Here is a 12,688-nt window from a genome sequence, read left to right as displayed (position 1 = left end):
TTTGTAGATCACTAACAAAAAGAGTGGGATTAAAACTTTGGATCACTAAGATCTTTCTTCAATTTAAAAAATGATTATATTGTCTTGAAAAAATTTTTAAAAATTGGTTATTACCTCTCTTAAAACTTTATATTTTTTCTGAAATCTTTGGGGCAGAAAAAATTATAGTAAGTAAAGATAAAATATTTTGAATGCAACATTTTGCTGTGATAGAAAATAAGAAAATTAATCTTCTGACTCACCGATCTATTTTAAAGTGATCATCAAGGTCCTAAAATACTTTACATTTTAGATTGCCCCTTAAAAATGAAAATAATCACATGAAATCAGCTGAAACATACCAAGTATATTTTTATTTTTGTCCATAAACACAGTATGTAAAAATTCATGCCAGTTATATATAGGAGTATTAAAATATTTATCTAGCAACTTGGAACATGAATAAACTTTTTGATGTCCATTTTTAGTATCCTTGGTTTTTCTTGGGGGGGGTGTGGCATATTTTATTGATGCTCTAGACACATCACTAGAGCATTTTAAAATAAGGTTTATTTTCCAGGTCACATATATTGTATTTTATTCTTATCAGTAATCAGAATTACTAAAGATAACATTCTAATACCATTTTCATTTTCAATCTACTGTTTTCATTTCCATGTAAAGAGCTATTTATCTATTAAAAGGACATTCGAATATCACTTAGAGTCAGAAACAAAAGCACAAATGTGATTTTATCAGCTAAGTAAATGCATTTGCTAAAGTAAGACTCCCCATTAAGACAGCTAGCATCAATTAAATAATTGTATCATTAAGTAAATAATCAAAACTATACTTCTGATAGCTGGCCAGACACATAAATACATTATTTGTTTTAATTAAGCAAAGATTTAAGAACATTTATTCATAAAAAACTTATCACATTATGGTTTCAACTGAACACGATACACAAAGATGCAGTGTTTTTTAAATAATCTATTTGTGAGGTGGCCTTCATTTTGAGACTCTTGTATTGATGATTTAGTGGGGATCCCTTCTGTGGGGAAGGGATTATTTATTTGCTTAGTGTAAGTTAGTCTTAATGAATTCGAGTTCTTTTCAAATAGATTTCTAAATAGTTTGTTGTTTTTTTGTTTTTGTTTTTGTTTTTTGTAAATCAAAGGCCTACAAGTCTTTCACTGGAAACAGATTTTTACATGGAGCAGACACATTTATTGGCAGTTTTTAAATTATATAGTAAACATGCAAATACATTCACATGAAGTTACTTTTAATTTTATATATTTCCACTTAAAGCACTGGGAATAAGATGCATAGGTATGTACCAGCCTACCATACACTTCTACACACCCTTATGTACCGCATAATCTAGTTTCTATGGACCAATCTTAATCTGTTTAAAAAGGGTAAGAAGGGCTGGCATGATCAGTCTTCGCTTTTATGTCTGTGGCAGAAGTGTGGAGAGGGAAAAAAAAAAAAAATCAAACCTCCTGACTGCTATTCTCATTCTTCCTTTTCATTATCCTTTTCATCCTCCTCCTTCATTTTCTTCTTTTTAACAACTATCTACATATTTGTGGCAGGCAGAGAGAGTATAGCTAATGGGAATCAACCATAGAGTACCAGACCACACATGCCCCATGCTCATAAGAGATTTTTTAAAATTTCCTTTCTGTTGACATTCTGCACCCAGAATGCATTTTCTCTCTGCTGCCACTCCATGGGCAACATGACAAGGTAGCAGCTGAATAACATCCATCACTGCTCCTTGAGGAGGGGAGAAATGGCCAGCATGTGTGATTCTTAGAAGGTGTTCATCTGGGAGAAAAAAATATTAAGAAATGGTGACCACATATGAAATTCCATGAATTATTATCACAAAACTGTGAAAGCTATAATAATAGAACTGTTCATATTTTCTTTAGGAAAATTTTCCTAGTCTAATATTTCAGTTGCATTTAAGGAAGCATTTCTATAAAATGAAGCTTCCATATTAGGAAGACTTAGTTTTGCTTTATCCTTAGACAGGTGAAACAGACACCCTTGAGACTGCCCAACATATACGTGCCTAGAATTCTGGCACATTGTTAAGGTCAACACTCAGGACGGACAGAAATGGGCATCCTAATTTAAAATATTTAAAAATTCTTGATTTAAAATATTGTAAAAATACCCTCTCATCTTCCTACTTGTGCCATTAGACTGCAACATCACAACATCACTCAAGTTAAACAGAAACCTGTTAAGTATTATAACTCAAACAATTTTCTAGATTAAGAAAATAGACATGTTTTGAATTAGTAAAGGATTTTCTTTCTTAAATTGGAAACACATAGGATGATTGGTGCATTAATTAAATGAAAGACGACTCTTAGAGCCGGAAAATACTGGTATAATACATGTAAGCATTTTACTTTGGTAATAATTTAAAATATAGGTTAAATAGTTTCATGTCACTGTCAGCATTCAGTTAAAACAAAAAAACAAACTCTGAAGCATGAAGATTTTAGTTAATTCAATATACTATTTCACATGTTATGTGTATAAATATGCCATCACCACTTGCGGCAGAGAGCATCATTTCATTTTGGGGGATTGTCCAAGCCCTTCAAATTTTAAGTAGTCCCTGCATTCTAAACTTTTCACATGAATATACTCTCTGTTGCTGTTGCTGAAGACTATAGTGCCAGTAGGATTCAATGTAAATGAAAAATAAAAAATGGGGAGATTTTATATCAGTGATTCTGGAAAATGATCTAATTAAATCTTCTGAGGAGTTTGTTAAAAATGCATATCCTAGTGTTTAGACCCATGGAATTATAACACATTCCCCATCTTTTTGATCTTTAAATTGCCCTTTGAGAACAACTTCTGATTATAGGAAGGAGAAATCTAAAAAGAATATAGTCACTTAAGGTACTGAAACAAAAGAGAAAGCTTGAAAATTTCAGGAAGTCCACCCTTCCCCACCTCAAATTTATCATTTAAGGGAAGTGTGTGTTTTTTCGTTTTGCTATATCTGAGAGCCCAATTGCCCATTCTAGAATTTGCTCAGGAAAATAGTTATGTCCAGAAAAGAGAAAATACTTTCTACATGAATCTTAATTCTCTGCTGTACCATAGGATTCCCGTGTCCTGTTATTAATGTATACAGGAACAAACAGGTTCCTGGACTTGACCTGGGAACTAGCCTCCTTCCAACATCTACCTTACCTATGGGAAATGTGCTGTAATTCAAGAGTCAACATACAGGCAAATTTTTGAAACTTTATGAGTTTTGGCTTACTCATATTTAGGTACTAATGAAAAGGATTATATTTTACATTTACTTCAATAACCACATTTCTTTTTTCAAAGACCTGGCAGAGTTTCATAATAAAATGGATTAGCCTAAAAATACTGTTAATACTTTTAAAGGAATAAGGTTTACAAAAATCACTATATGTATATTTATTATAAAGTAACAAGTTTTATTATTTCACATGTTTAATGTACATAATTTCAAGGACTTAAGGGTGTGTCATGTTGTGTAAATTGAATAAACTCTCTTGGTCCTGAAGCTGCCTTTGGATTTGTTAGATCAATAAAATGCCTGTTTAGAAACATTAAAATGTAAATCAATCATCTTCAACAAGGTTAATTTCACAATATGTAGTTTTAAAGAAGATATGGTAAAACTTCTGGAATAATTCACCAACTAAAATTTGGGTTGGAATGACCTCAGCAGAATCTAAAGTTATGTGGGAATTTAAAGTTCATTGTAATGTCTTTAATTTAGAGGGAACAGAAAAAAAAAAATTCCTGAAATCATTTTTGATTGTTTGCCCCAAATGCTCAAATTCTCTGTTTTTGTTTTGTTTTTGTTTTTAGACCATAGACCATAGACTAGTCAGGATTATAAGATATCTTCAGTGAAGATTACTGATTAATTAGGTTAACAATGGTATCATTTAATGCTGAAAGTCTGTTCTTCTGCATGTACTCTTATAATTAAGAGTATTTCCATGCAGAACCTCTAACACAATGCAAAGGAGTTAGCCTTCCTGCTTGCCTTTTCTGGAAAACATTCTACAGCTCCATTTAGACAATTAGCAGAAGGGCTGAGAATGAATAATTGGTAAAATGTTCCAAGTTGGAAATAATTTCCTCTTGTAAAACTTCTGTTTCATTAATGGAAGTATATACATGAACAATGAGAAAAATTGCTTTAATATGATGACTTTTGTAATGAATTTGATGAAAAATGTTTTGACTTAAAAAAGACAACTATATGATATTACCCTGAACTATTCTGTTTCAATTTTTTAAAGCTATTTTTTTTGTATGGAATAAATGGACTTATATTTATTATGTCTTTTTTCCCCTGTGTGTTCATATGAGTGCAAACTATTCCTTCACAGGAGACATTGTAGTAACTAAAATAGAATTGTGCTGTTTTGTTTGTTTTGTTAAACCATTTCTTCCTAGAAAGAAGAAAGGTGTTGATGACATTCTTCCGTTCTTTTTCTTTCTACTCTGTCAGATCAGTATGCATTCTGTCGATATATGATTGACATGTTTGTCCGTGGGGATTTAAAACCAGGTATTCCAAACAATTTTTGTACTTGTCTGTTTTAATAGTCTTTGTTTCTAAGATTGCTGGCTTTTTTATGCACTAAACTGAATTTCCATTTTAAAAAATTGCATAATGCATGTGTAGTTCTAGAATAAAACCAATGAAAAGCAGAAGTAATAACTGGCATTAGGGCCTTTAATTTTACTTTCTATTACTGCATGGCCTATTGTAAATGAAGTCAGTTAGAAGCTAAAAAAAAATTCTAATATCTTTATATACAAAAAAGTGCTAATATCTTTAATAATATCTTGGAGTGAAGAGGTGAAACATTTTATTTCTGGTAAACTTAGAAGACCTATGATGATAAAAGTATCCTTTTTTTAATATTGAAAAAAATTTATATTAAATCTGTCACAATTCAGATATTTCATTTACTTCAACACTTTGTATTTTCTCACATATGGAAGGGTTAGCTACTCTGGAGAACTACTATTGATGGAGCTAGTCAACCTCAGAGCTAATAGTCAACACAATGGGAAGTCTTTTTATTGAAAGGAATTTATCTATTATCTCTCCTATCTTTAATTGTTGCCCAGAGTGTAACAAGGGATTCTTTACTAATATCTTAATTAACAATGAATAACTTGATTGCTTGTGCTAGGCCTTTTGCAGATTTAAAGACTGATAATACTATGTTATGTTTGGGGAAACAATTCTAAGAAGATGGTATTGCCAAGGATAGAACTAATTTACAATAGAATAATTGAAGCTAATTGCTTAAAGCAAACTATATTTTGGTTCTAAGCTATTTTATATGGAAATCTCTCTAAAATGTATAATTACATCCATACGTATATCGGCAAATGGGCATATCATATTTAAGACAAATATATAATACATCTAGGTCCTAGAAAATTAGAAGATCATGAGAACTTTGAGTTTCAGGAAAATTTAGTTAATTCTAATAACTTATGCAAGCCAATTTCCTCCCTTCTCTTCTTCATTTTCTTAATCTTCTTTCTCTTTTTTGTTTACTTCCTTACTGAGTTAGAAACTGAAATAAGGGGGAAAACACTGAAAAATATGGTGATTCACTTGGATGATGACTCACTTTGTAAAAATGATTAATGCTAACATATGTATATAGCATCATAATAACCTTAGAAAGAAACATCAGGAAAGTAGTTTAGTATAGTAAAAAAAGAGGGCTTAGGACATAAATACAGATGTGATTCTTGACCCCATCCTTTTCTAGCCTTGGACCTTGAGCAAATCATTAAACTCCACTTGATCTTCAGTGTCTTTACATTTAAAATTGGGGTCACAGTCAGCAATAGCACTACTAGAAATTTATCCAAAGGATACAGGAGTGCTGATTCTTGGGACACATGTACCCCAATATTTATAGCAGTGCTTTCAAAAACAGCCAAATTATGGAAAAACCTTAATGTTCATCAACTGATGAATGGATAAAGAAGATGTGGTTTATATATGCAATGGAATACTACTTGGCAATGAGAAAGAAGGAAATCCTGCCGTTTGCAGCAACATGGATGGAACTGGAGAGTATTATGCTAAGTGAAATAAGTCAGTCAGAGAAAGACAGATATCATATGTTTTCACTCATATGTGGAACTTGAGAAACTTAACAGAAGACAATGGATGAAGGGAAGGGGAAAAATAGTTACAAACAGAGAGGGAGGGAGGCAAACCATAAGAGACTCTTAAATACAAAGAACAAACTGAGGGTTGATGGGGGGATGTGGAGAGGGGAGAGAGGGTGATGGGCATTGAGGAGGGCATTTGTTGGGATGAGCACTGGGTGTTATATGTAGGTGAATCACTGGAATCTACCCGCAAAACCAAGAGCACATGTATGCACTGTATGTTAGCCAACTTGACAATAAATTATATTTAAAAAAATAATATATAAAAATAAGTCAAAATAAAATAAAATAAAATAAAATAAAATAAATAAAATAAAATAAAATAAAATAAAATAGGGGTCACAGTAAAAACCTTGCAAAATTAGAGGCACCTGGGTTGCTCAGTTGGTTAAGCATCGGAATTTGGTTCAGGTCATGATCTCATGGTTTGTGAGTTCAAGCTCCACATCAGGCTCTGTGCTGACAGCTCAGGACCTGGAACCTGTTTCCAATTTTGTGTCTCCCCCTCTCTCTGCTCCTCCCCTGCTCTCAGTCTGTCTGTCTCTCTCTCTCAAAAATAAACATTAAAAACATTTTTAAAAGCCTTGCAAATTTGCTGACAAAGCATCTAAGGAGAGGCACAAAATACTATTATAACTTTATTTCTTAAATCATTCAATTTAGCACAGCCTGTCTGAAAGAAACTTAACATTGACAATGCTCAGTCTATACACACCATTAAGTCCATTTTAGGTAAGAGATTTGTTGCCCATTTTATTTATCTGTGATGGTTTAAGAGAGTTACATTCTACGCATATTTTGCTTTGTAAAGATCAACTGTTTACTTATATGCAACATGAATCAATATTGTTAATGAGCATGTGTTTTTAAATTTTATTATTTGAGGAAAATAATGTGTTCTTTGTGTCACCCAAGTTATTGATAGAACTAATTGATCATAAAATACAATTTCTAAGAAAATCACAGGACAGAGAGAACCATACACTGTCAAAGTCAATGAGAGATGCTAAGCGTTTAACAGTCACAAAGCTAATCAGATCTTTTCCAAAATTTAACAGCAGATCAAGATCAGAAGGAACAGTGAAACCATGTCTACATAAGTTGAGAATTCCTCTATTAACCATACAGGGGGAGGTCTTTTAAAGTCATATGTGAACATTTTCTAAATAGCCATGAGTTCAGATCTGTAGCACTATCTAGTATCCTAACCCATGAAAATAATTCCCAAGTGCTATATGATTAGATTTTTATTAAAGTTTATGCATTTATTTTGAGAAAGAGAGAGAGAGAGGGGCAGAGAGAAGGAGAGAATCCCCAGCAGGCCCCATGATGTCAGTGCAGAGCCCAATGTAGGGATCAAACTCACAAACTGTGATATCATGACCTGAGCAGATATCAGGAGTCAGACATTCAACAGACTGAGCCTGATGCCCAGATTAGATTTCTTAATATCATTTATTACCTTTCTAACTGCTTTCCTAGTTTATTTCATCTACCTACATTCATGATTTTGAAGATTTATTTCTATAATGTATAAGAAATTAAAGAATATGTAGATGAGTATTTCTGGAGAATTAGTGTTTTTCAGCATTTCAAGGGGTGAAACAGAAGAATCTGGAGAAGGGAAACCTGTATGGTATGGCTATTGTTTCATGTAACAGGTAATGTAAAAGTTCATAAGTGTACAGAAGGAAAATTTCTGATATTTCTTTTGTTGGTGAGACAATACATACGATGGAGTTAGAAAGCACTAAATATGGCGTGTGTTTTGAAAAATGAGGAATGAGAAACAAGATTTAATCTGGGCATATTAATTTAGAGAAAACGCAAGTGATAAGACTTTGACTCTGACTGACAATTAGAGAATAAAACAATTCCTGCCAAGCTTATTGCTCTGCATGTATCCAGTATTTATAAAACATTTGTGCTTCCATCTGTTTCTGTTTGGGATTAGTAGAACACCTGTTATTGTTTAGCTAGAGTTCATTATTAATTATTGGTAATGAGTTTTTTAAACTATAATTTGATTTTTTCCTTTTGGGATAAAATATTTCCCTTGTGCAATGTTGCCACACCCTCAAAAGTAGCCCAAATCATGGCTGAGATTTGAAAAAACCTCATTAATGAAATGTACTGACACCATGACATATGTCCCAAGTTTTTCTTTTCTATCCCATTAAATAAAATACTTCTGACAAAGATACCATTAGCATTTTTTTTAGCTAAGATATACCTGAAAAAGAACTGAATTGCTCTTTCTGAATCTCTGTAGTGAATATACACTCTCTTATGGTCAGTAAAAATCCTTACCTCAATTATGGGGACTATCTTAAGAAGCCAGCATAAACTGTAAGGATCACATCATTTGTTGTATATAACAATTAAAATTCTCGGGTACTGACTCACTCTATATTCAATTGAAAATTAAGAAAATTCTATTTAAACCTAGAAAATGAGTATATGCTACTAAGGCTGGTCCTGTGGGCAATCGGAGTAGATGTATATGTATAATGTATAATTTTAGGGATATTATGGATACCGAAGTGCCCCCTTCTCTAGAAATATTTTTTTTCTGCTGCTCTTAAATGATCTAACAACCCTGACATTAGATCTCTTGATTGTGTACTTGGTCAATTCATAGAACATGTTTTGGGTAATCCCTAAACTGTCTTAAGGAAGAGAGGTGAGAAAAGGAAAGGGAGAGGAAGGGAGGGAGGGAAATGGATCCTGTTCTAAGGAGGCTGTCTTGAAGCTGATGATTCACACTTTTTAGGGTGAAAATAGTCTAGCTGTCATTTTCTTTTAAGACAACTGTGAAAACTGGTCAAGGCAGACATTAGTAGCTACACTGAGATTCACTTCATGGTGGTGGTGGTGGTGGTGGTGGTGTATGTGTGTGAGTTTTGGTTTTGCTTTTAGAAATTGATAGTAGTGATGATCAAGATAAATGACTTTAGGTTTGCTTATCTTTATCATCCTTCCAGTAATTCCAATCTCCTTTTCAATACTTTGCTGCTAAGCACATTTTTTCTTAAGTGATAGCCATACTGATAATTTCATTCATTTAGATAGACTCTAAAAGAACCATTATGGGGCACCTGGTGACTTGCTTAAGTTCCTGACTTTTGATTTCAGCTCAGGTCATGATCTCATGGTTTGTGAGTTTAAGACCCCCATCAGACTCTGTGCTGAAAACCCAGAGCCCTGTTTAGGATTCTCTCTCTCTGCCCCTCCCACTGCCTATGTGAGCACATACACATGTGTGCTCTCTCAAAAATAAATAAACTAAAAACAAAAATTGTGAGCAAATAAAATTGAAAATAAGTAAATAAATAATAAAATAACCATCATGATCTTACTATGCATTTTTACATTAGCTCTTCATCAACTTTCATCTGGGCCAAATAGGTTGCATGTACTCCTGGGTGAAGTCAACTGAGTTAAGCAAGAGACAAATTTCAATAAGGAAAAAAAAAATCACATGGCTTACAGACCTCTTTATATTTATTGTAGATAAGGAAATCAATTTAAATGTCCAGTACAAGAACTAGGCCTTGTATGCTTTTGCTTCATCATTTTAACACTTTTTTTTCAGCTTTTCATCTCTGTATGAAAAAAATCATAATCAAAAAGCCATTATGATTAAAGTTCAATACAAGTTAATGTTTATCCCTTAGAAGTTATCCCACCATTAAAATCCAACTACTACCTGACTTACTTGAACCAAGAATTTATGTTAAGGTAATTTATTCCCCTTTCTGTGTCATTTACTCTCTTAAAATTGAAGGTAGCTACCTATCAAAATCTTCTCTGAGTATAATAAGGTATTCTTTGGCAGTCTGTATTCCAATTCTATGGGTTTTTAGGTCCACAGCTAGAAATAGAGCCTCAAGGAATAAGAGTACTCTCATTTTATTAAGATCCTTTTCTTGAACTTCAGTTGTGCATTTTTGGTTTGATCCTGCTGAGAAGAGGTCAAATGTAATTGCATTATAGTCACTGTTATTTAATGGTTTAATCTAATGTATTTCAGAGCTCAATTGGCTATAATGTAGAAGACTAGGTAAGATTCAGCCTTACTTTACTTTCCTCCAAAAAATACTGCTCCATGAAAACATACTCACTTTAATTCCAAACATCTCATTATTTTCACAAAACAAAAGTTCTGGGAGTTTTTATGTTAACGCAATAAACATCTGTTGAATCCCCTCTGCAAGCTGCTAGTCCAGAAAAGAGATAAGACATGGCATATATAACTTTATAACTAAGGATAAATTGATAAGTATGCAATAGAGGTTTAGAAAATGTAAATGCTAATCTCAGTATACTAGGAACAATAGTTATCTTTACTTACCATTTGGACCTCTTAGTGTTTTTTAATATTTTAAATCATTTAAAAAATGGTTTACAGAAGTAAGAGTAAAGGGGTGAAAATTGTGATAAGAACTTAAACATAGCAAAACCAAAAGTTTACTTCATCAATTTTCTGATTTTGAAGATGTATATACTCCAGATTGGAAACATCTTCAGAAAGGAACTAACTGCCCATCAATATCATGAATAAACCTGCAATATATACATCTAATTGATACTAATTCTAGATTTCAAACACATCTTTAATAGGTTCTAGCATAGTATCACTTCTGGTTCATATAGAATTTGCGTTATCAAAATGCAATAGTCAACTTTTTCAAATCTTTGAGGCACGTAATTTCGTTAAAAGACAATGTCATCTCCATTCCATAACTACAAGACATTTTTATTTTTAGATTCTTAAACATTATTTAGAATGATGAATCCAATGAGTTTTTTTTTTTTTATTTATACATAATTGATTTCATTCTGATACTGGCCTTAACCTTTCTTTAACATTTGTGTACTTAAAAACTATAAATTTTGGCACACAGACTTTATAAAAAATGAAAAAGTATTATAATATACCCTTAAAACAAAATGAGATAGGTTAGGTTCTTGCCACAAAATATTGCATGGTAAAGTCCTTCTGGTTGAAGGACTAACTGCATGAGAATATCCTATTTCATTTTTGTCCTTGGAAATGAATTGTTCCCTCATGGATTCTTGAGTTTGAGAAAATTCATTGTCATCTGAAAATCCATTGTCTGAGATTTCATTTGAACAATTAATTTCAATTTCACCCTAATCATTTAAGTTTGGCATACTTAGCTCTCTTTTTTACATTTGTTCTGATTCATCTAATAACCTAAACATCTTCCTTTGTCCATTTTCTTCTTTTTGCAGTTATGGACGAAACATAGAACTTCTAAATTCTAAACTGTGCTCAATGAAACTAGAAGTAGATCATAAGAATGTTTCCAGACTTCTTTTATGCGTTCTTGAATGACGATGCGATATTTTAGTCAAAAAATAAGAAAACTGAATGATGGTGAGAATGGAGGTTTATTTTGCAATTGCATCATCCTTCCAGGCAACTCCATCATTATTCTATTTTCTTATCATTTTACTCATTTTTAGCATTGTTGGGAATAATTGATGAGTCATAATGAAGTAATTCCTGAATTCATGAAATAGAAATGTTCAAGAGAGAGGAAAAATAAGATCATAGAGATTCCATCATGTGTCCTGGATTTTTTTAAATTTCCCAACGGTGCCATGTAGCAAATTACAAGTTATAATGAGTTTTATTCTGTTTAGAAAATAAGTAGTTTTTTCCTTTGTTCCTTGGACAACCTGTAAGGAAAAGTAAGACAAGATAAATCAGTCTCTACAAGTAGTTACAATTGCTCAAAACAAAACAAAGCAAAACAAAACAAAATAAAACCTCAAAAACTCAGATTGACTTCAATGGACTCTGCTAGCACACTGAGAATCAATGGACAGAACATAAATTGAAGGTCACACAAGCCAGGATTTAAATACTTTGCTTAATAACTTTTTCTGAGTCTCAGTTTTTAAATCAAATGTATTTCTTAAGGTTGTTAGATGGTGAAATAAGATAGTGTATGCACATGTCCTCTCCCCACACTTTTTCACTTTCTCTTTTACCATGTAAATTTACTGCAAAAATGATAATGCTTCTAATGTGAAGATCAGAGAAGATCTTATGGAAGAAGTAAAAGTTGAAAGGGGTCTTGAGACATTGGTGGACTGTGTCTATATGTCTTTAAGGATAAAGACATAAGACTGAGTTTAAGGATAAGACATAAGACACATGGACTGTGTCTATATGAGTTTAAGGATAAAGACATAAGACTGAACTTGAAATGTTCTTTTATAACTATCTGCTGTTGAGTATTTATTCTCTGCTAGATTCTTAAAATAATCTTATTTAATCCATATAAAACCTTGGGAGGAATGTATTATCATCCTTGTTTTATAGAACAGAGAATGGAGGTAGAGAATTTAAATGTTTTGTCCAGGTCAAACACAGTGCAGACAGGGAATTCAAACACAAGCCTGACTAATTCTAAAGCCCAAAGCTCCCTGCTTG

General features: G+C 32.5%; 1 protein-coding gene and 1 long non-coding RNA gene across 29 annotated transcripts in view; one reads left to right on the top strand and one right to left on the bottom strand.

Moving 5' to 3' along the window:
• TRDN (triadin) overlaps nucleotides 1-12,688 on the top strand; it is a 400,175-nt gene that overhangs the window by 126,201 nt on the left and 261,286 nt on the right. For 27 of the 28 annotated variants that reach the window (XM_086707737.1, XM_086707734.1, XM_086707740.1 and 24 more), the window contains one exon: nucleotides 4,520-4,579. The exons of the other annotated variant lie outside the window; for it this stretch is intronic. In XM_086707737.1, the coding sequence (XP_086563863.1) occupies nucleotides 4,520-4,579 (60 nt within the window). The remainder of the gene's footprint in view (nucleotides 1-4,519; nucleotides 4,580-12,688) is intronic. 28 annotated transcript variants of the gene reach the window in all.
• LOC147581187 (uncharacterized) overlaps nucleotides 327-12,688 on the bottom strand; it is a 48,982-nt gene continuing 36,620 nt past the window's right edge. The window contains exons 4-5 of the long non-coding RNA XR_015251512.1: nucleotides 9,714-11,928; nucleotides 327-1,815 (exon numbers count right to left, since the gene is read on the bottom strand). This is a non-coding gene — a long non-coding RNA (uncharacterized LOC147581187). The remainder of the gene's footprint in view (nucleotides 1,816-9,713; nucleotides 11,929-12,688) is intronic.

Source organism: Puma concolor, chromosome B2 (assembly GCF_028749965.1).
Source record: "Puma concolor isolate L17-30 chromosome B2, mPumCon1.1.hap2, whole genome shotgun sequence".
In the NCBI taxonomy this organism is placed as follows: Eukaryota; Metazoa; Chordata; class Mammalia; order Carnivora; family Felidae; genus Puma; species Puma concolor.
The sequence above is the reverse complement of the archived record's forward strand: the minus strand, read 5'-3'. Positions and strand labels throughout refer to the sequence as shown.